This window comes from Mauremys mutica, chromosome 6, assembly GCF_020497125.1.
Source record: "Mauremys mutica isolate MM-2020 ecotype Southern chromosome 6, ASM2049712v1, whole genome shotgun sequence".
Lineage (NCBI taxonomy): Eukaryota > Metazoa > Chordata > Testudines > Geoemydidae > Mauremys > Mauremys mutica.
In genome coordinates, this window is record NC_059077.1 from 10,263,961 (window position 1) to 10,288,859 (window position 24,899).

The 24,899-nt window shown below is 41.9% G+C and overlaps 1 protein-coding gene across 3 annotated transcripts in view; it reads right to left on the reverse strand.

Annotated features, from left to right (window-relative positions):
• The window catches only part of RIT2 (Ras like without CAAX 2), a 282,203-nt gene that overhangs the window by 234,905 nt on the left and 22,399 nt on the right, over nt 1–24,899 (reverse strand). Inside the window, exon 1 of one of the 3 annotated variants that reach the window (XM_045021681.1) lies at nt 17,241–17,572. The exons of the other annotated variants lie outside the window; for them this stretch is intronic. Within the exon in view, the coding sequence (XP_044877616.1) occupies nt 17,241–17,343 (103 nt within the window). The 5' untranslated portion in view covers nt 17,344–17,572. Of the gene's footprint in view, nt 1–17,240; nt 17,573–24,899 lie in introns of those variants that run through there. 3 annotated transcript variants of the gene reach the window in all.

Here is a 24,899-nt window from a genome sequence, read left to right on the forward strand (position 1 = left end):
GAGGAATCAAGCTAACGCTTAAGGCCAGATGTATGCTGTATGCTCCTGACTTTAATGGGGGTGGGTGAGAGCCAAAGACTATGCTGGGGCAATCTCTAGTACTGAGATTTAAAGCTGTGGTGCAGAAAGAATTAGCAGTCATAGCAGGGAGTGACGCATTGGGCCCCTAGAGTTGCCCCAAAGGCAGCTATGTTGGGCAGGCTGCTCTGTCAGCTTCCTGCCAGAAGGGGTGGACGTAAAGGTTCTAATCCCCCTGGAGCTGCAGAGGCTCCAGCAGCAGCAGATGGGATGGAGAGGAGAGGGGATATGGAACCAGGAGTGGCAGGGTGGGGACGCTGGGGCCATGTGAAAGAGGCACGTTGCCAGCTTCCTCTTGTGGGGGAAACCTGTAAGGATCCCTTCACTGCCCCAGCAGAGGCTGACGCCACTGGGACTAGGCCTTTCCCTAACTTTAATTAGTGGCATCATCATCACATGGGACTACATGACACCTGTCAGTAGAAAGATTCCCAATCACTTCACTTGGCTTTGGACCAGGCCTTAAACCCCCAAACTTCTATATGAGCAAGCACTGGGCTCAGCATAAAACAGGGGATGAAATCTCTGGAGCCAGTCTCTTCCTTGGTCATTCCAAAACCCTGGTCAGCAACCTGGAGTAAATGTCCTCAGGTCATTACAGCATTCCCAGTGTATTCACCCACCCACTCAATGGTTTTCTGATCAAATTTTGATTAAAGCCTCATTTTTCTCTCTTCCAGCTCTGCAAACCCAGCCTAGCAGCTGAAAATTGAGCTGTGCTCTTTCTGCTCCAATGTTAAGGGCAAACAAAGATTCCGTAATCAGTAGTTAGCTTCCAGTTTTCTTTGCGATGCATGAGGCAGAACTTGCTTTTTCCATACATCTCTGGCAGTTACACATTCCAACTTTGCTGTGCTGAGCTGACACTTATCACCGAGCAAAACAGACATGACTCAGAAGCGACAGAGGGAACAATAAGTCCCACTCTGTCTACAGTTAACCCAGTCCATGACTGAGGCTCCTACATGTGATGATAACACAAACAATATTAGTCACAAAGCTGTCACTTACTACCGTGTGTGTGATTTTTAAAAATCTAAAAGGAATATACAGAAAGTTTAGAGTAAGAATGGAAAAATGCCTAGTACACAAAAAATTTACAAATCAAAGCCCTTCGACTCCCCCGCATATTTTAATAACAATATTTTTATTACCAAGCACTACACTTAAAAGTAGCTTATGAGAAACATAAAAGGGAATAATAGTGCGAGCTGTATATGTCCCCCTAACACAGATAGGTGCTATTTGACCTCTACCTCAGCCCTCATCAATTCTTCCATAGACTTAGAAGTAAAGTCCATGCAAAGGAAAGGATTCGGGGGTGGGGAGAGAAACAAGTGCAAATAATTCCACTATGAAGCACTTCCTGGTTTTTCCATCGACAGTTTATGCACTAGATTCATAATGAATTATTCATGAGATTTTGTCCATTGCATTGAACCTGAACCAAGCTCTCAGGCACACATCATACTATTTATCCTGCATATATTCATGGCATAGATATGAAAGGCTTCCCTTTGGGTCCCAGTGCTATAAGTGCTGAGTGCCCTCAGTTTCATTGACTTCATTGGGAATTGAGGGTGCTCAGAGCCAGACAGGAAGTGGTTAGAACCTCACAGAATAAGGTGCCAATGCAGGATCTCTAATTCTTATGTTTATTACCTAATTATAGAACAAAGGCCAAGATGCTCTGCTCATGCAAACTGGCATAACTTCATTGACTTCAGTGTAGCTATTCTCCTTTACATCAAGTAAATACTTGATTAAGAAATGTAAAAGACTGAGATTCGTCCAGCAGGGACAGCGATGCGTTAGAAATAAACACTCCAATATCGCAAACTGATTTGATCCATAGTCCTTTTCAAGCAGATGACATTGAGGAATGAAAGGCATTCAATCACCAAATATTCTATTCCTTTCATATATTGTCACTGTCAATCAGTGGGAAGTGGCTATCTCAATGGGTTTGGCAGAGTCTTCAATAATTCATCCTTGACTAACATGACAAGGCTTTAACAACCAGTTTTCAATAAACAGGTGAAAATGTACTTCAATTATTTTACATTTAAATAATTTTTACTTGACTATATATTAGGGAAATGTTTTTGGTTTTTTCCCCCAATGGTTAAGTCACTGGCAATTTATTTTTATAGCTCTCCTTACAGCCATTTCTCCCCCATTTCAATAGGAGTAGTTTGATGTTACTTCAGTGCATATTTAAATAAATGATAAGAGAAAGGAGAGTGAGTGTATCTGCTCGATCACTTAGAAGGAGGGTTAGGAGAAGAAGAGAGACAGCTGCACATTTTTACTTTGCTTCATGGCACTTTGCTTCTTTGGATTGGGGATAAATGGAGCCAGATTGTATTTTCAGGCACTGCAGGGGGGAAAAATGATATATCCAAGTAGTGATATGATGCATTATTTTATATGCACCCAGGGTTTGATCCTTCAAAGCAGAGAGACATTCCCATTGACTTTTAAAGGCACTTAGTACTACTCAGAGTTGGTCCCTAAATGCTCCCACACCCCACTTTTGGAGGCAGGTGGGGGATACACAGCAAAGTGAATCACTGCTGTCTAGCAGCAGAGCTAGAGGCTGGGTGAGTTTGTTCCAAAGCACTGGCAGGGTTGGAAGAAAAGGATTGACCTGGAAAGGTCTGTGATTCATTTACTAATAGTGGCAGAGTGACTCTTACTTCTTACCATCAACTTTGAGCCAGGGGACAAAGGCTACTGGGAAGCGAACGCACTGGGAGCGAAATGTAGAGGGGTGAGTTCTGGCAGCTTAGGACAGATGTCACAAGCGTGCAGCCTTCAGGAAGGGGAGTGGTGCAGTTAGCCTGGAAGGGGATAGATGTTGTAAGAACAGAAAGCAGAGACCCATTAATCTTGTTGTGGGATCTGAGTAATTCTCACTGCCTTAAACTCCCTCTCACCATACTCTTCTTACCTGATCCCTCTCCAATGTACCTCTGTTTTTATTATTCTCTCTCATGTGTGTCTTTTATATGTTCCAGCATCTATTCATCTACTGTTGTGCTCTCAATTTTATAATTAATCCTCTTCCCGCCTGGTTTGGTTCTCTTTATAAATCCTGCTCTCCCACTTCCTTGCATATCCCAATTCAGAGAGACAGTGTGCTAGCAAATGCAGAATAGCCAATGCTTAGTGAGTTTACCGGAGATGTAGGAGACTGAGATGCAAGTCGCAGCTCCAACTCTGACAGAGTAAGGACTAAAACCTAGGTCCCCTACCTCTTAAGCAAGGGCCCTAACCACTGAGCTATTGACTATTCTCAAAGGGCTCTTTCATCCATGCTCTATCACTGGAAGGACTGGAAGGCTTTGGTTTCATTCCAATGAAGAATGAAAGCAACTTGTGAAACCTGCACAATTTTACATGCAACAGAATTGTTGTTTTCCATCTAGTCCCAGTGTTGACCTCTCATCTCCTCCCACAACACAGGGGATTGTTTAGACAGAGAATTGTATTTAGTCACATAGAAAGTGACTGTAAATATGCTTTTTAGCTACCCTGAGCACAGATAGATAGCAAAGAAGTCACATTTCTGCTAAAGCAATTCAGCAAAGGGATTAAGCTCTAGGCTACTGTGACCCATGTGCTCAGCTGGTTTAAGGCACCATAACTGCATCTAAGTCAATATGGCTGTGTTGATTTACAGCAGTGAGCATTTTGAGTTAAAAATCTGCAGCTCCAGTGTATTGTTTTGCAGACAGCTAAGGAAAGTTGCAGTCAAGATACTGTAGATTTTGGCCATTGGCATGAGATAAGCATATTCCACTCAAGAGGTTTCCAAATTCCATGGCAGCAACAAGAAGCCTTCAAAGAATCCAGAGATCTCACGAGGAAGTATGAAACATTGTAAATAGCCCTTTTTAAAATGAAAGTATTTCACTGAGCATCATTCCACATAACCCAAGAGTGAGATTCCAATCATAGTTCTTTTGTGCTGCACAAAGCAAACAAACCGTGTCAATGGGCTTGTCTATATTATAAAGCTTTATTGTGTTTGAACACAATTTTTTAAGCATCAAGTTAGATGACACAATATCAAGCATGACCTTGTAGGTCAGTGTAGGTAGGGAGGAAATACATGCAGCATCATGCCAACCGATCATGATTAAAATCTGCTGTGATCAAAAACTTGATTGGGATGCAGTGTACAGAGAGACTTTGGCAAGCCAGTAAAGTGCTTGAAACCACTATGGCTTATTGTTAAAGGTGGCCTAGTCAGCAAGCTGTAAATTGGCCATTCAGCAATCTCAGCTTGACCAAGGCAGGAGGGGAGGCAGTTTTGGGTGCCACAGAAATGGCAGCTTGACCCCACATCCTTCCTGATAAAAATTGTGTTAAAGTTGCTAATACATTTTAGAAGAGCAGGATGTGCCCCAGAAATGTCTATTGGGGTCTCAAGGTTGCAGACTCTGAAAAAACCCACACCTGGTTAATCAATAATAAAAAAAGACTTCTTGTTTGATCATTAAAATGCTTACTTAACAAGGTTACTTTAAGGGACATGTCATTCTATTACTAATGTATAAATAAGGGGGAAAAGCTTGAGATAGTGGGACTCGTTTGGGGATTCTTCGGGACTGTCTCTCCCTCTGAATGCATCTTCTGTTCCCTCTCCCCCCCCCACACACACACTCAGCTTTGGTAATTATCAAGTGTTGGGGGTGTGTTACTAACCTGTTGTGGATGTGTGTAGGTGCTTGAGACTAAGTAAAGTTTAGCTTTAAGTGAAAGCACTCTCGTGTTGTCCTGTTTGTGCCAGCCATCTATTAGTCGAACGGCCGTGTCTCCCCTGATTTATTTCCTGACACCTCCTCGCACAGAGTAAAAGTTACCAAGAGCTTTAGGTTAAAAAAACCTGGGTAACAGTGGGGAGGAGGGGAATCCAATGAATATTGATTAAAGTTTTCAAATTTAAATTTCGTTCCCCCTTTTTTCTTTACATTCTGTAAATAGTCAAGTTAATGATCGTTACTAGTGTGACCACTAGGGGAATGTGAGTTGTATTTTTTGCAGAAGACTGGGTTGCCTGTAGTATGGTGCAAACACCACAATACCAATTGAACAATTATTGGAATAGAGAGACAAGGTGGGGGAAGTAATATTATTTATTGGACCAACTTCTGTTGGTGAGAGAGATGAGCTTTTGAGCCACACAAAGCTCGTGTTCTGGTCTAGGAAAGGTACTCCAAGTATCACAACAAAATGCAGGGTGGTACAGATCGTTTAGCATAAGTAGTTAGCACATATTCTAAGGGACCATTCAGGGTAGTGTGGGCCATTAACATCTCAGCAGTCATAGGATAAAAAGAGGAGGTTAGTGGGTTACAGATTGTTGTAATAATCCATACATTTAGTGTCTCTGTTCAGTCCACGATTTTTAGTGTCTAGCAGAGTTATGAATTTAAGCTCCCAGGCTCATCTTTTGAAAGTGTTGTGCAGGTTTCCTTTGAGGATGGGAACTGATAGGTCAGATATAGCGTGATCAAATTCACCTTGCATTTAGCTGTGACCTTCGGAGTACCTTTCCCAGACATGAAGAAGAGCTTTGTGTGGCTCGAAGGCTCCTTTACTCATCAACAGAAGTTAATCCAATCAAAGATATTACTTCACCAACCTTGTGTCTCTAATATCCTGGGACAGACACAGCTACAGCTACACTGCATACAATTCTGGGAATACTCTTTCATTGAATTACAGCTTCTGTCTATGTGTATTTATATGGGAGGAGGCAGGCAGCAAGGCGACTTTGACATGAAATATTTTGAGCCTGCTCCTCAGCTGACATCAATAGGTGTCACTCCATTCGGATCTGACCCACTGTCAGGTACCTGGTGAGTAAACTGCAGCAGGGTGACTTCCCGAGTCAGTGAGTGCTACACAGCTAAGCCCCTGCATAGTGTTTTGAAAGCTGGCAGAACAAATCAGCAGAACTGCCGAGTCTGCCAGCCTCCTTTGCTTCTCTTTATACAGGAAGAACAAAATAAAAGTTTGCAGGCTTAGAGGGAATTTAATTAAAGTCAGTGGAGAAATTAAAAGTGGAAAAGGATAAGGGCAGGGACAGGGAAGTGAAAGGGAAAGCATAGACGGAGAGTAGATGAAAGCAGCAGAAAAAACACACAAACCAAACACATATTCTTGTGTTTGTGCTTTGAAGGGGCTCTAATGAATTCCCCTCTTCATCCTAACTACAGCAGTTACTATGTGCCCTGAACTGCAGATGGCTTGGCTCAGCAGCAGGGACGGGTTAGCATGGAAAATTCAGCTCCTATGGCTGCCTCACAGATGGTGTACAGCAGAGGGACCGACAGTGCCCAATCATTGTCATGCAGCCTGTTTATTTCCTTATTTCAGAGTTTACTTGGGACCAGCAGGACAGAAATGCTTCCATATGGAGGCTTTTGTAGCTAGACTCCTTTTGTTGTGTAAACAATTCAACAGTCAAAAGGGTTCCTTTCCTTACTAAGAACCAATTAGAAGTGAAAAGAAAACTGTAGCAACATAGTCCCCATCTACAGTAATGACTGGAAAACCTCTTTGAATTAGTCTGCAGGTGAAAACCAGATATGCTTATGTAACCACCGGTGACTTACATTCGCATCACATCATGATTCAGCTGCCCTGAGTTTGTGTGACAGGGAGACCCTGAATCAGTGGAGCATGGGGATGAATCAAATCCCCAAATCCAAACCAGACCATTGTCACAGTGATTGGCTGATTTTCATTTTTCACGAGTTCCATACAGAAGCTCGGTGTGCAGCATTGTGAATCAGAGACACAGAGGAAGGCACCGATCCTGCAAACATCTAGGCGTGTGAGTGACTTCACACATGTGAGTAGTCCTGTTGACTTCAGGTGCCTAGGTGTGTGCAGGACTCTCCCCAGTGGCAGAGAGGAACACACGATAATTATAATTAGAAAGCGAAAAGCTCTTCTAGTCGCCTGATCCATTCGCTTGACAGTATAGGACTGGTCTCTACAGTTCATTCTCCTGCATTCAGCTAGCTCAGCTAAAAATGGTACCAGAACTGGGACTTCCACCTTGAGAAACTATTCCACAATCTAATCAACCTCACTCTTAGCAAATGGTTACAGATAGATACCCTACCTTCCTAGAAACCATGGGGAGTGAACCCCTTATAGATAGGCTGAATGTTTATACATGTTCTTAGCTTTTATCTAAACATTTCATTCCGTTACTCCTAGCCAAATGGTCATGGGTGCTTCCAACAATTCCTAGAAGCAGTTCTTCTCTTCCTTGATATTTACACCCTTGAAATATGATAGACTGTCATCTCCAATGTAGACACTGGGCCTGATTCTTGACTGTGTTACACCATTTTATCCATGTGTACGTAACACAGTGGAGAATCAGGGCGTATTGTTTGACCAAGCTATACAAATAAGGGTCTTTTACTCATCTGGCATCATAAATCAAATTTTCTAGGCTCTTTTATCATTTTTGTTTACCTTCTCTGAACTCTCTCCAATTTGGCAGCAGCTTTCAGGTATTGAAGAGACTGGGACTGCATACAGTTCTTTTGATCTTATGACTTAATCATGCACTTAAATGCTTCCTTGATTCAGGCCTTAGGTGGGCTAGTGATCAGTGGAAGAGTGAAGCCTAGGCATGGAGGATAGGCGCATCAATGGCTATTAGCGAAGATGGTCAGAGACACAACCCTCTGCTCTGGGTGTCCCTAAACCTCGGACTACCAGAAAGTGGGACTGGATGACAGGGGATGGATCATTTGAAATTGCCCTGTTCCGTTCATTCCTTTTGAAGCACCTGGCACTGGCCGTAGGATACTAAGCTAGATTGGACCATCAGTCTGACCTAGTATGGCCATTTTTATGTTATGATCTTACGTACAGTGTTCTCAATAGCCAATTGGTATTTGACCTACAGAAATCATCCTATTACATGTACACACAAGAGCCACAATGGAATCCTCCTCCTCTCCAGCTACTGAACGGCATGAACAGCCGCAATAATGAAATATCTTTAACTCTCATCCCTGAGGCAAACAATTCTGTCCCTGATGTCTATCCAAATTCATAAAATAAATGAATGAGCCATGTGCTTCATCCTGCCGAGTGGATAATAAACATGTTATCGTTCTTTAAGTAGAAAAGAGAGGGAACATTTATTTATTAATGTGTCTATTATTAATCCAGGGATGGCTCACATTTCACTCACTATGAAATAGAGGAGTTTGCACAGCAACAGCAGCAGAAAAGTAAACTCTGAACCTGTTTGTTAAAATGGCTTCTGAAACAGAGACAAAGTCAGCCACCATTAATTGCAATCTGCTAGAAGTGTACGCACTCAAAGGGCCACTATTTTTCAAGCTAACTCATGCTGACCAGTACCCTAGTCCTCCCATTGTCTCTTTGAGATCACCATGACCTACTTATCGTAGAAGGTGGTACTCAGAGTGCAGGCGACAGAATCTCACCCACACTTTTTAACCTCTAGAAGCCATTTGGGGCTACATTGTGGTTTTACCAAAAGTCTAAGTAAGAGGCAATGTGTAGTTGTGCTTAACCAGGAGCAGATCTGGAACCAGATTGTGTCTAAGGCCATGTTTGCTTTTTGCCGGTGTAGGACTACCAGTATACTAGACCAGAAAAGCACTCTGAGTGTGGATGCAGAGCAAATTAGCAAAACTGCTTTTGCTGGTATATCTTATTCCAGCCCCACTCCAAGAGAAAGAAACTTACAAGACTCACCATCCCAGAGCACCCCCTTGCAGCATACTCTGGCATTGCAGCCTTTCTGCCTCAGTTTCCCCACCATCTTCTTTGGACTATTCCAGCCACAGATATGACTTGACCCTCCAGCCAAGCCACATTAGAATATTCAGCCCCTCCCAGGGTAACAGAGTCCTTTAGATAAAGTACAGCAAAAGCACAAAAGGAAAGAAATCTTAGACCTAGCCAGGATCAGCATCTAGCCCCCTTCCTTACAGGCAGATCCAAAGTGCAACGGGCTGTCTCAACACCCACCAACAGGTACATGTTCTCTGGTCTGCTCAACCATCCTGTTCAGGCCCACCCTCCTACAAAGGACTCTGGCTGGCACACTCCTCAGACAGCTCCTAGCCTTCAAGCAGGATTCCGGCCCCCAGGTAGGAGCAGTCTGGCTGCTCTCCTCCTCAGTCAACACCCAACTGCTGGGCTTTCCTCCTTTAAGTCCAACACTCAGCACAGGTGTTGCAGGACACAGCTTACTGAACGGGACTGACTGGCCCCAGGTCACTCATTACACACCAGCCCCCAACCTTGCCCAGCCCCAGGGCAAGCTCTATAGGAAGTCCTCTCCTGTACTCTTCAGACCTGATTTATTTATGTCTTCCGCCTCAGGGCTGTGTTGGGGTCTGTGCTCGTAGATGCTCTAGCTCCCCCTTAAGCTTACTGACCATCGAGATTAGAAGGCTACTCTCCCTTAGAGTCTCCTGGTGCTCTTATACTAGTTGACCCCAGGTATCCTGATAGGGAGTGAGACAGTGACTACAACCCTTGCTTCTCCATGAGGGATCATCTGGGGTCCCACTGCACATCACGTGGCCTCAAGCTACTGCTCCCTGGCCCTTATCTCTGCCAGGGGTTCACACAGTTCTGTCACTAGACTACACATTAGTCCCTCTTGGAGCTGTGGGGCCTGTTCTGGGGTTGTCAGAATGTCTTTAAACTGTTAAGTAAACAAGACCAGGTCTCTAAACCCAGCTTTCTCTGGCTTCCCATTAGTTAGAGAACCCAGCTCTTGCTTTCCAGACATCAATACCTTTTCTGATTCTACAAGGGATGCTTGCCTTTCATCCCCTATTTTACAGCACTTAATGCTGCCTGGAGCACAGCCAGTTCCTGCACCTGCAAGCATTTTGTCATCTGAGTTTGAGAGCTGCTCTGTTGGGCAAAGACCGCTGCCCCATGCTCATCAGCCACAGAGACCCTCTCCTCAGATCTCATCCAGCACCTCATAGATGGAGTAGCATAGGGAGGAGCCGCTGTCATCCCTGGTATGTGTGTTGCATACACCATCTCTGCAGGTGTGTTGGTCTTTGGGACATTTCCCTGGGCTGGGAGAGAACTTGCTCCCATCATCCTCTAAAGTCCAAGCACTCAGCAATGCTGTAGCAAGGCAGGGCTAATTGTACAGGGCTAACCCTCCTGGTCTTTAAAGGGGCAGGCTGCCCTGTTACAAAATATACTGATAAAAGTGTAATGTTGCAATTTATAGCTGTGTCTGTCCTAAGGGCTTTTGCCAGTTTAGCTGTGTTTGGCCAGGGATCTCTCCTCTTCACAATCCTGACTGACATAACTATGCCAGCAGATATCCGGAGCATAGACATGGCCTAGGAGTAAGAGTCTGGTCCCTGTCTTGCCTCTTGTGCCTGAGGGCAAGTAATGTGAGTAAACCCTGTGTCTGGTACAGATTCTTTCTTCCACTGTGCTGGTTGAGTCGAGCAGGCGGGCACATTGCAGGCAGAGTCAAGGCTTTGTTCACATACATGTGGGAGAGGAAACAGCAGCCTCTTAAAAGTTGCTCTCTCCCCTGTGCTGCACCCCACAATATATAACCTGGCATAGGATTAAAAATTACACACCCGTGAGAGTCACAACCACACCTTTTGAGTTTTTACTTCTGCAGCTACTTTCAATGGCATCCCGTCTCCCACCCCCGCCCCCACTTCGTACCATAACCAAACAGATTTATTGAAATGATTAAAGGAGTCGTTTAGACGTGCAACTACTGACATGCCATTCCCATAAGGTTCAGCAGAGCTCACATTTGTTGACACCCCAGGCCAGTCTGTTCTCCTAGACCGTCTCTTAAAAGGGTCATTTGAAGGTGGGTTAGAAAAGAAGGAAGGAGAAGAATTTTATGGTGGCGGCGAGTTTTACTGATTGACCTGAGACAATCCTGTGTGTGTTCTTATTATTATTCAGTTCCAGTAGCATTCACCGAGTGCTCCTCGCTTTCCACTCAGAGAAATCAATCCTTGTCTTGAGCAGCTATGCTCTATTGTATACTACCACACAAAGGCCCGGTCCTGCACTGTGATCTGTAGAGGGTGAGTGCTGCCCCTGTATTGATCACAATGCAGGATTAAGACCTAACACTGTGCAAAATGTGGTACTGTGTTGTGAACGTTGCATATTGTATATGTTTTGTGCCGCACCTATCTAGTAAGTCTAAATTCACTGGAGTTATAGCAGAGGTGAACTCGGCCCAATGTGTTTGAAGCGCAGATATGAACTTTGAAACTGTTACTGGAGTTACTGGACCAGGTTGTCTGATTCATCGGGTTTATGGTCCGTGAACCAGGAGATTTGGTTCTGGAACACCCTGGGGGCTGCTCTAACTTGTACCACTTGGCAATAGTCCCCAAAGGACAATCCAGCAGCTGGGCTTAGCCAGACCCCATAATGCTACAGCCAAATTCCTAACATATCCCCGGTGGTGTACCTTGAAGGCAGGTGGTATGCAAGCTAATGTCACTACATTTCCTGGGGACTCCCCACCACTGAAGAAATCCCCCGGGCAAAGCACACACCCAGTCTTTACTCCTTTGCACTACCTGGAGAGGGAGCAGAGCAGGACAGAGAAACTGCCCCACTAAAAGGCTGTTTATAAACTCAAGTGGTATGAGTTTGTGGTTTCAGTCCAGTTCCTAGAGCATCCTTTTCACCTCCCAAAAGCCAAGGCTACAGTTACCAATTTGGTCCTGATTCTGCAAAAATATCCTGAAATCGGTAGACTATTCACCTGCTTAAATGTTTGCAGGACTGGGGCATTTGTGCAGCTGTCAGCATAGAGAGAACAAACAGAATGAATTGACTGTGGAACAGTTAAATACTGCTGACTAGATCAGGTCAGGAAAGGCATTTTTCTGTGTGTGTGTGCGTACAAAAAAAAATTCTTCATAATTTCTCTGATTTTTAGTTGAACACCCGACAATCAAAAATTGTGGGGGTTTTCTGGCAGAAAATATTTGGGTTTTGGAGTTGCTGAACCCATGATCATTTATATCATCAAGTTTTCATTTTTCCAATGCCAACCTGAACGTTTCTCAAACATGCTCATTTCTTGCAAGAGGAAAAAAAAAGCCATTTTCTATTCTAAAAAAAACCCTTTCAATGCAAAGTGTTTGAAACATCTCTACTTCTGACCCAAGACATGATCCTTTCAGGTCAGGTGAGGGGGAAACTCCAATGTGTTCCAATCCAGCACCTTTTACCACCAATAGATTGGCTTTGTCTAAATGGTATTATGAGTAACATAGCCCATCATCTTCATTCAGCCATGTGGCTCTGACTTCTTTCAGGACATAGACAAATCTGACCAGCACTGAACCATCCTTTAGGAAATAACATCCCTCTTGAGGCAGAGTTATTTTATTCAAATGTTAGGATAGCTCAATTTGTTTGTTTTTTTATGCTATACTTAGCAATAATTAGCTGATGTTTCATAGAGTGTGTTGTAATTAATTATTATTGGTGGTGTTAAAATTAAGATGGAAATGAATGGCCTCCAGAATTCAGTGGCTGTTCTTTTGTGTATTACTGAATAAAATAGGTGGTTAAACCATGCTGGTTAGACTGAATTGCTTAGCTGGGGTCTCTCCTGGAACTAGATTCACCACCCAGGCCAGAGCTATGAATAAAATTTATAAACAAACCCAGTATCTCTCTCTATCACACACACACACACACACACACACACACACCTTGTCAAAAGACTAACTAAGGTTTGTGAACCTTACAAGCCAACACAGGATAAGTTGGAATTTTAGTACAGATCATTATAAAACGGGGACCAGTGCAAAATTTGCTTCCAGGTCCAAATGGCCTCAAAGGCAGCAATGTTTCAAAGTGCCGACTTTGAGTCCATCTTGAATCAAAGCAGTGAAAGATGAATGGCTTTACTTGGTCTCAGCATCAAACTGGTTGAAATAACATTTTAATATTCCTCTAGAACTCAGAAAGGGATCTCTCTTTTCTAAACATAATATATAGCAATCAGCTTACTTTTGAAGAACAGAACAGAACACTATCACTTCCTCATTAACTATAGTGAAACTATTTGCTCAGTTATAATATCCACAAGTAGCTTTTTTCTGTACCTTAATTGAAATAAGCTCATAAGACAAAGCTGGCTTCTCCCTGCCCTGGAGTAAAATAGATGCAATTATTGTTTGCTGGATGAAATTGCAAATTTGGGGACCTTAAATTCAGAATCCTTAAAACCTTTTGATGTTAACACATCACTGTTCACTAGCACTGAGCTAGGAGGTGATGTTCAGATCTGATTTTGGTTGGGATTTAGGATAGGATTTGAGATTTCAGTTCAGGAAATAGGGTTTAATTCTGGATGCCACACCATTAAGATTCCATTAGCTCTTTCTGTAAGATTTCTGCTACACTGAATGGGATAAGTGTTGTGAGACTGGCTATTCTAAGATATCTGCCATTTTAGGCCATAATCTTGCAAGAAAAACAGTTCAGCACTATCCAATCAGAACCAGAAACTAGGCCCCTGCCAGTTTTGCATTCCAATCTGGAACCAAAACTACAGTGACAGGTTTTTATCCTGAGATTCAAATACCAAAGATGTCTCCACCTAAAGATTGAAAGCATTCAGGTTAGGGGTTCCAGCCATGTTTCATCTCTCCCTGGACCAGGATTTTCAGTGGAAATTTGTCAGCTCTATTGGTAACAGCTCAATTTTCGGTTGACTTCTGCCCTTATTTTTCCATTGGCTTTTCAATCATAGAATTGTAGAATTATAGAAGATTAGGGTTGGAAGAGACCTCAGGAGGTCATCTAGTTCAACCCCTGCTCAAAGCAGGACCAACCCCAACTAAATCAACTTTTGTTGCCATCTTCATGAGAATTTGTATGTACATTATAATTTTGGATTTGATGTAAATGGGTTCACAACATCCACATTTCACTTTCAGGTTCAGGACAGGAACAAATTTTCAGCATATTTCACCTGTTATTTTCCCCTCCAAACTACGATTAACAGCAAATCTCACATGATTTCTGTACAAGCCATAAATCATTCCAGGTTAATTCAAAACTGCATCTAGATTTGATCAAAACTTTTTGCCAACCTGGTGCAAGTTAGCTGTTCTGTTCATTCCCTCTGTGGCACCTGGCATTTGCCACTGTTAGAAGACAGGACACTGGATTAGATGGACTTTTGGTCTGACTCAGTATGGCCATTTTTATGTTCTTATGATCCCAAAGCAGGTGATTCTTTTGCACAATAATTGGTGTTTTATTGCAGATATTTTCCCTAGCACTTGTAAAGTTGGGCCACATTCTTCTTCCATTTATACCAATGATACTAATGTGGTGGTAAATGAAAGCAGAACTGGGCATGAGTCTAGTAAAAAAGCACCTTAGTGATAAATAAAACCTATACATTTGCTTGTTGAGTTTATCGTGTTTAAGATAAGCAACCAAAAGTCTTGGCTTTGCAAGTGGGACATCTTAAGACAGCAGGTTTTTTTGATAGTTAGCTCTCCAATGTTGTATGTTTTTGGCCATATCATAAACCCTTTGAAGCCATATTTTCGTATTATATTTCTTCCCTCCTCCTTACAAATCAATACAAAGGCAGAAGTACGAATGCTTAAAAGAAGAGAAAAACTTATCTGCAGGGTTTTTTTATATCAGCGATTTCATAATACACCAGTGGCACCAAATGAAAAAGTTCCTGTGTAGTTTCCAGGCAAGGAATGACTGTGGGGAAGTAGAGGTTCCCTAGCTGCCAATATCTGTGTTGTATGTAGGGATGAGTAAACTTGAAGTCTTGAAAATCATGGTTTGAGGACCTCAATAACTCAGCCAGAGGTTACTGGTCTATTACAGGAATAGGTGGGCGTGGTTCTGTGGCCTGAAATGTGCAGGAAGTCAGACTAAATGATCAACATTGTCCCTTCTGACCTTAGAGTCTATGAGTTATTTTGCATCAGATAAGGAATTGCCTAAACTTTACCTCAAAATTCAACAAAATCTATGTCTTTCCATAGTCAATAAATGTTCATATGGGGACAGATTGTGAACTCCTTAATCATGTTGAACAATAACTGACAATGAGTAGTCCCATGGAATTCAGTGAGAGTGTTTATGGAGTAACACAATCTTCAGTGTGAGTATGGGGCTTGCAGTATAGCTCTTAATTTTAATAGAATCATAGAAGATTAGGGTTGGAAGAGACCTCAATCTAGTCCAATCCCCTGCTCAAAACAGGACCACCCCCAACTATATCTCCCTAGCCAGGACTTTGTCAAGCCGGGCCTTAAAAACTTCTAAGGATGGAGATTCCACCAGCTCCCTAGATAGCCTATTTTAGTGCTTCACCACCCTCCTAGTGAAATAGTGTTTCCTAATATCCAACCTAAACCTCCCTCACTGCAACGTGAGACCATTGCTCTTTGTTCTAATCCCCCTGCCCTGCTCCACACACTTGCTCCATCTGCTTTGCTTGCTTCCAACTAGGGCTGGATCAGGAAATTCCAAAATATTAGAAGTCTTGTTTAAATGAAACCATCAATTTAATTTCCAAACCAAGAAGATTTGGATTAGTTGGAATAAGCTTGATGAGGGCATCATGGCTTTTCAAATACTAGAAATTATTAACCCTTTTGAAGTTTCCTTAATTTGTGTCTGAGATTCATCTCCCATAATCCAATTCCATTATGAATATTGCAGCATGTATATCTTTACTTTGAAATGTCACAGTGGTTGGGGAACTACTCTTTTAAAATAAATGGTGCTTGTATATACAAAGTGGAAAAAATTGCTGCCACCTTTGGGATACTTTCAGCAAAAACAAGTATTGGTTTGTTGAAAGTTACAATAGAAAGATATTTCACAGAGATCCTGCTTGCTGCAGAAAAGTGAGTTGGGAAATACATGCAGTAAAATAACATAAGAAGCCCCATTGTTCGTGTTTTATGTAGCGAACAGCAATCATTTCTCAATATACCACAGCAAAAATTGTCACCTGCTTGGTTAGATTAATATTGATGGGATATAGTCTTCTTAGATGAAGGATGCAACCCTAAAACTAATGGAACACTGGCTACAGCATATGGATATACAGAATGATATCCTCACTGCTTAAAATATAACTATCTTCATCTAGTCTTACCAGGTAGGTCGCAAACAGTGCTTGGCTTGTCTACAATATTGGTAGTTTAGTTTTACAGCTTGTTTATTCTGCCTGCTCTCCGACTTGCATGGAGGCTAGTCTGTGAAATACTGTATCTCAGTTGTATAGTCATTTCCAGCAGATTTAATTATATACTTGTTGTGCTGGGTTAAATATGCTGGCTACCAAGACGGACCCTGCATGCTCAGCAAAGTCTTTTCTTTTCCTTTTTTAAAGATTAGGGAACGTTAATGTCAGTGAGAATAAATCAAAAGGTGATAACATCTGAGAAAAAGAAAACCTCATCCAGAGAAAAATAATAGCTCCTCTGAAGAGATGCCACCACAGACAATATGTCTTTTCTGCACTGGACAGCGATATTAAAATATGCTGGGTATCAACCTTGTCAACTGGAGAGACACTCAGACATGACTCCTATAACTTTCCAGACAGGAGGTGCGAGTACCACCAGCAGAGCCATAATGACACACAGTAAAGAAGTAACTTAGAAGCTGTGTCATCCTCCTCACTTTCCACGGCAGACCTGACTGGGCAGCCAGTTTTGCAAGTGGTCTCTCTCACATGCCTCTATGAAGGATGATTTACAGGCCCACAAGTTACACGTCCACTGCCCAAGGTGCCAGTACCCCTTAAAAAGTGCTCCAGTGGCATTGCCACGTGCAGAACGGAACAGTAAGCTAACAGCAGCAAGCTGACTGTACCCCCATGTCTGTAAAGGAAAGAGAAGGCTGGCTCAGAAAAAAAAAAAGTATTACAACATTTTTCTCTGCAACAAAATTAAGCTGACTCATGCCCCTAGTCGTTAATTTCATTTTTTTTAATCCAAACCATCTTCAACAGAACAGGAGGTGGGGGAGAAGCCCCTTATTAAGCCATTCTTGTTCTCAGAAGTTTACACTCTGACCCACCCCCTGCTGTTAATTAAAAAACTTACCGCTTTTGCCAACTCCCCCAGCTCCCAGCATCACCACCTTGTACTCCCTGGAGCCTGCTGAAGAATTGCTGGAGGAGCTGATCATTTCATTTTCTAGCTCCATCTTGCACAAGGGACCAGAGGAGAGTGTGAAGGAAGAAAAAGCAACTGACAGGTGCTTGCTCTGATCTTAAACAACTATAAAAGCAGCATTAAAAAAAAAAAGAAAGGTATGATACAAGAGGTACGATTTATCAGCCTCACACTCACGGCTGTTCCTGTGATAGCTGGAGAAGGTCTCATAGCAACCACTTTAACAGCTTCCAATAAAAATCTCTCTCTGCCCCCTCCCATCTCTGTATCATTCTCTTTATGTATCTCTTCCTGGACAGAAGCAGTTTTGGAAAGCTCCGGAGCTCTGGTGTGTATGATTGTTGCTGTGTCATTAGATGTTAACTAAGCAGAGCCTCAGGGGGAAAAAATGATTAAACCTCTCTTAATTTTTAAGCTTCTCAATGCAGAACTTATTTTATTTTAAAGAGAGAATGGAGGCGTATCAGCCAGTTGCTTTGCCACTGGGGTGTTAGCCTGTGTTGACTGAAGTTGCCAGATTTGCACTCAGTTGAGTGATCCATTTCCAGAAAATTAAGAGACAGCTTTATTAAATACTCTTTTTTCTGTTTTTCAACGGTTTCACAAATTTTAGCAACCAGGGATTATCTGGCCAAATAGTTTTACCAGCAGTTCATTATTTATTATTCTCCTTTTTAAAATATTTCAGCCACCCACTCAGGAAGCAGGAAAAATACCATGTGACTTATCTGAACAACTGAGCAACCCAGATAATGAATAGCAAATAGGCAAAGCACCAAGCCTGAACACAACTCAAAAGGTTTATAAAGGGAGGGAATGGGAATAGAAGAAAGACAAAAGTAACTGCTGAGATCATGGGGTTACTCAGGAACGTGAATGCACATCTGGAGGGCTTTGTTCCTACTCCTTCACTTCTTGTAATTGTGTCACAAGATTTAAAGAATTGATAGAAAGTATGATCCAGGCTTTAAAATGGAAAAAAAAATCAGTGGTAGAACTGGTTGGAAAATAGGGATGGGAGGAGATGAGCTGGGGGCGGGGGGGGGGGGTTACCTTTTTGTCAAAAAACTGGAAACTTACATTTTTCAGCAGACATTTACATTTTCTTGGTTTTTGGCTGAAAATGGTCAGTTTTCAATGTTTTAGTTTTCTGATGAAAACTCAGATGTGAGGAATGTAGGCTCTTTCTGTGTAAAAATTTTGTTTAATTAAAAACTTAATTTTTCCTGAGCAAAAATCTTTGATGCAAAAATTTTGACCAGACCTATTGAAGAAATCCAAAGGTTCATTTCAATTAAGCACTAAAGGCCAAAGTTTATAATAGGAGTCTAAATTTAAATCCTTTTTTAGACTCCCAAATACAGTAACTGGACTGATTTGCAAAACTGGTAAGCACCCAACAACTTTCGTTAAAGTCCATATTCCATTTTGCTCTTCCCTCCCCCCCCCCCCACCCACCCCACTTCCCAGTGACCTTTTGGGGGAGGGAAGTAGCTTTAGACAAAAGCTGTGGGAAGGACTTACACTTCAGCTCATTGTGCAAGGATTTAGACAAGCAGTTCACAATAAGGTGGCAGATGTAAATGTGTGTTGAACACACAAATATCGTGCACTGAACTGAGAATGACCCCCCCCACACCCAATATATTCTGGAGAAAACATAGCAATCATTGAATCAGAATAGGTAAATAATTCTCCAGTGCAGCTTTTCCATATAAATAGCTGGATGGATGTAGTGGAACATGCCATTAACACTGCATCACACTGCTTTATAAAGTGAGTAACACTATAATCATTTGAAACTCCAGGGGGAATGTAAGGAGGCAGAATGTAATTACTTAAGACAGAATTTAGCCAAGACACTGACATTACCTCAGTTAGTTGTACAAATGTGCCATGGGATCCTTAATGAACACAAATGGTCAGAGAGCAGCTCCACCAGTCCACTCAGACTGGGATCAATCTAACTCCAAGTGAAGTCAATGAGAAGATTCCCATTAGCTTCCATAGGAAATGAATCACTCTTATTGTCCTTAACATCATACTGAAGTGTTAAAACAGTATTGACTCAGCAGGAAGAATGCTACTTATGATCACCATTTCCTGAAGCATTTGGGTTTTCCTGGTGGTCTTCCATCCACATAACCACCCCATTCCTGAGGAGTCTTCACCTTAGAAATTAGCAGTAAATCTTGGTTGACACTTAGGGTATGTATTCACTACCACCCGGATCGACGGGCAGCAATCGATCCAGCAAGGATTGATTTATCACATTTAGTCTAGATGCAATAAATCGATCCCTGAGCACTCTCCCGTCAACTCCTGTACTCCAGCTCCGCGAGAGGCACAGGCGGAGTAGACAGGGGAGCGGCAGCAGTTGACTCACCATAGTGAAGACACCACGGTAAGTCAATCTAAGTACATAGACTTCAGCTATGTTATTCACGTAGCTGAAGTTGCATAACTTAGATCGACCCTCTCCCCCATTGTAGACCAGGCCTAAGATTTATCTTATCATGACTAGTGAAAGGACGAGTGAGTTCAGAGAGAACTTTTGAGAAATACTCCCATCACAGCTAGCACTGATCATCTACAAACAACTGTGGATCTCATTACCATTCCTTCCCATGATCCGAACCTTGTTCTAGTAGTTTGGAACCACAACCCTATTTTGGATTTACAGCCTAATCTTGCTTTCATTGAATCCTGACCTATTGAAAACTCATTAATTTCAGTAGTGCAAGATCAAACTCTTAGACCCTAAGAAGCCATATCTATTTTATGGCAACACTATGTATCTCCCCTTAATCACTCAAGTAGGAGCCTGGTCTGTAAGGTCTGAGGCCTTTCTATGCAGTAAACAGCAGCAGCTAGAACTTAAGACTCGGAGAGTCACATCCTCACATTCCATCTAAATGGCATCAAAACAATGCAATATTGGGCTGTTAAGGAGGCGCTCCTGCCCTAATAGTACCCACCATCACCAGATAAAGAAATAGATTTTAGATGTTTAAAGAAAACGTCGTTGAATGGAATTATGTCTGGCAAGAAATCACTTAACAGTTGTGATGATGAAATCTATACTTCTTTATTGTTTTGCCTTTAGGGTCCTTACTTCTCTACTGTTTAGCGGTCTGGTTTCGGTCTGATTCTTTGATTGTTTCTTTCCGTTGCATAACTAATTTTGCAAGATTTAAATCAACTAAGGTGGTGGAGTGTGATTGGGTAAAGAATTGTTTCATAACGGGCTAGGATTGGTGAAAATACTGTTTTGTAGAACTTTAGTTTAAAATGATTGGTTAAGGTAGAGCTAAGCAGGACCCAAGTTTAACTATATAAACTGGGATCCAAAAGGAAGTTCTTTTGAACCTAATTCCAGGACACAGGCCAAGATCAGAGCTGCCAGACCTCAACACCCTGCCAATCATATCATACAAAAGCTGGAGCCCTGGATGACCTGATCCTCACTGGCCACCAGGAAAAGTTCTTCTGCCTTATTGGGAGTGGTGAACACTGTGTGCTTAGCATGTGTATTCTGCTTTGGTAACTGTTAATAATAGAGGTTAAGGATATTCATGTGTAAGGCTCTTTCACTGGTAAAAGGCCCCACAAACCCGCAGAAGATTACACCCTGAGCCCTAGGAACTGAGAAAGGGTAGGTGCCTTTCACCCGGAGCCCTAGGAACTGGAAGAGGGTGCAAGTGCCTAAATTAACCAGGTTACGCCGTTAGCCCATGGAAGGTTAAAGATAGGGTGCCCTAGAGTGTGCGGGTAACAGGGCAAGAACAGGGATTTTTGCTCTCAGGCTGCTTCTGAGAGAATTTGCACAAGTGTGGTGATATGAAACTACTTATTGTAATCCACATAGTGTAGTAAAAACCTCCAATGTAACTACTTTAATAACAATAACAGGAGGAAATTGCAGACCTGTATCTGATGCTGTGATTTTTGGGCCTTTACAATTTTTGGTGCATAATACGATAATCTGCAAATTCTAAATTTGCATTAAAAATTGTCTGTATCTGTTCCATTTCAATGGTACATTTGTCAGGATGTGAATCAATAGAAATATGTCCCTGGCAAAGAATAGCATCCGCAAAGGTGGGGAACATCTGGGCAAATAATCCAAAATGAATATATATATATATAGATAGATAGATATTTTAAAGGACTGCCTCTTTTGCAGTCCACGGATTGCTCATGAATAGATAGCCAGACTGTCAGGTTTGCCATTCAGGGTAATTTTTGCTCTGTAATTTCTGAACATTTTTGCAAGCAGTTCATTGCATGCATTCAATATTTAAAATCTCAGTTGTTTCAGCTGAGTACATGTTAATGCTGTAAATTGTGGTATAGACAAGATTGTGCCTTGAGGCATCACCTTCAGTAAGGGGCCTTGCTCCAGGGGAAGGACTAGAAGAGACTGTGTCTCAGAGACAGAGCAAAGCAGTATTACACCTAGGGATGCCTTCTTGCTCTGGAGATATGGTATTAAATAATCAAAGGGTAATGCCACATGTGAATCCTATGTGATTGCTGCCTGCAGGACTTTACTTTTGAAAGGCTTTATCAATTAACCTGGGTAAGGATTCTTGTCACTAGGCAGAGAGCTTGGAGGTTTAAATCTTGAATCACTAGCAAAATATAAATCTTAAGTGATTTGTGTTCCCTGGATTTAAATGGTGGGTTTAAAGACAGGTTAACTATTTATTAATAAGTGAATATACATGGGCACATTGGGGACTAACTGCTCTTCCACTCCTCATGTTCTCATCTTATTCATAGCATTTGGAAGAAATGTTTAAACAAAGAAACACCACAATCCTTTGGGGGATAGAGGGGAAAATCTACCTTCAGGATGAAGCCATGAAGCCCATTTTCATGAACTGATGAACTGAATTACCGACACCACAAGAAATTGAGTACTATCATCGAAATTACTGCACAGTCCTGGAGCTTTGATGAGATTCTTTCCTGAGAAACAGTGTGTTTGACACACTAGCCTACCACGATCAATGTGGTGAGATATAGCCAGCATGATAATAGACTAAGTGCTAGGCAGAGTATGAGAGCTGGGGGTGCACATTACCTTATATTGTAAGGGAATGTGAGCATCTTCAAGTCCTTTTGTTAAGGGATCTTGGTACATTGTAGGAGATGCTCAACACTTGGTAAATTGGGTTCTTATTAGAAACAACATCCAACAGTTAAATCACTAGTCTGCCACAGACAGGGCTGGCCCCGAGCAGCCAAAAAAAAAAAAAGCCGCGATCGCGATCTGCGGCAATTCAGCGGGAGGTCCTTCGCTCCGAGCAGGAGTGAGGGGCCCTCCACTGAATACCTGGACATGCCGCCCCTCTCCGAAGTGGCTGCCCCAAGCAACTGCTTGCTAAGCTGGTGCCTGGAGCCGGCCCTGGCCACGAACATCCTGAGTTACTTTAGATTATTGCCTTCCTTGCCTTATGCCTCAGTTTACTCATCTGTAGCATAGGGATAATAAAACGTTTCTAATTCACAGGGTGCAGTGTGGCTTACTATATTAGGGTTTGTAAAACACTGAAATCTTTCATTGGAAGGTCCTACACAGGTGCAAAATTGTTATTAACTATTTAAATAACGCTATAAATGTTTATATGGCACGTTAGAGAACAAGTGGCAAGTTGTCTGTGCAACCCACAGACAGAATCAGTGTCACACATTCCACTCTGTGATGTATGTTTTATATCTCCCACCTTCCCAGCCTGCTTCTTCAGCTCAAAGCTGTTGAGGTATATGCCTTTAGCTTGGAGGACTTTAGTTCCATCCCTAATATCAGCCCACACAATGTCCCTTGCCTCTGTTCCAGTGAACTCACAAAATTATACCAGCACATTGAACAACGGGCTAGGAAAGGCGAGACTGGCTACAAAGAAGAAGATATGAAACAACTTTTCAGTAGGTAGAGTGAAAGAACAAAATTTTAAATATGAGAATAAAGGACATTCACAGAGGAAGAGACACAGCAGTATAAGCCAGTGCTACCTGAAAGAGCTAGATTTTATGGAGGGATCTGAAATGATAAACTAAAGTTACTTTGCAGATAGGAAAAAGGAGGTTTGTCCCAGGAATCCAGGGCATTATCATACCATTTGCCCATCCCTATTTTCAACTCAGAAAATAATGCAAATAGCATTAAGAGGAACAAGTTAGAATGTGCTTATTCCATTCTAAGAAGAAAAAATGTTCCAATATATTTATTGTAATGACATTATAAATTGGTAAGTGACTGATCTACAACTTCTCTTAGAATAAAGACGTTGCAGGTCAAATCCCAGTGTATGTCACTAGAAATGCTATTCTCCTCTAGGTTTCCAATATGGTCTCACAGATGATTTATGATCTGACTGATATCAGGCATTAATGATTTCAAGTCACTTCTGAATTTGTGCAGATTGACTAGAATTTTAATTATGTTCAAGGATAGACTTAATTATATGTATTTTAAATGTGATTTATTGACATTGAAGAAATGCAAACTTAAAGACAGATCTGCAACAACATGTGCTGCATATATCTGAATATATACACACATATATATATATACACACACACACACGACCCAGCTGTCCTCCAGTGCTTCTGCTGAGGAGGCAAAAGATGAGTTGGAAGATATCATTTGAGATTGGGAAGATGCTGTGGATGTCTGAGTCCTTCTGATATGAACTGTGGATTTACGTTTGCTTGAGTTCTCTTAACACTTTACTAAAATTGTTTCACACATGCTTTGTAATTCACTTGGAGCTAGGGAGAGAAACACCGCACAACTTGGAAAGTAAATAAATACCTACTAGGTTTAGGAAAGCTGTTACTTCTTTCCCTCTACTATTTTGTCTAATCTGTTCCTGAATGTCCACAGTGACAATACCTCAAAAGTCTCCCTTGGGATTCTTCCACTTCCTTATTCTTCTTATTGTAAGAATTTTGCTATTATCTAGGCTAAGGTTTTTCTTCCTTCGTCTCAAGCTATCACTTGTCTTAACAGCTTGTGAATCAGAAGCTTCCTTCATTTATGCTGTAACTTTGAAGATATTTATTGATCATGTCATAGCTTGTTCCCCATGAATCTTTCCTAAACTACATAAATTTAGTTCCCTTCATCTCTGCTCATGTGTTTTATACTCTGGGTATTGTAACTTTTCTGATTGGTCTTCACTTTATTTTCACACTAAGGATATATAGCAAAGCACTATGCATGCATGCACACACACACACACACACACACACACACACACAACTGTGAGGGGGGAAATCAGTGTGCCTTTTTTTGGATGGATGTCTATATACAGGGATTTGCATAGGGGTGTATGTGTGTGTGTGTGTATGTGTGTATACATACACACACACACACAAACACTTACTTATATGCAAATCCCTATATATAGACATGCATCCAAGAAGATGGGCAATGATTTCCCCCCCTTGTGCACAGTCGCATCATGGATCTAGATTTTAAATAGTTCCTTATTGTCTCTCGGACTTGCTGCTTTCCATATGACTCTTCTTCTGTATGGATCTGCAATTTATTTCTTTTCCCTGTGCGTATTTGGA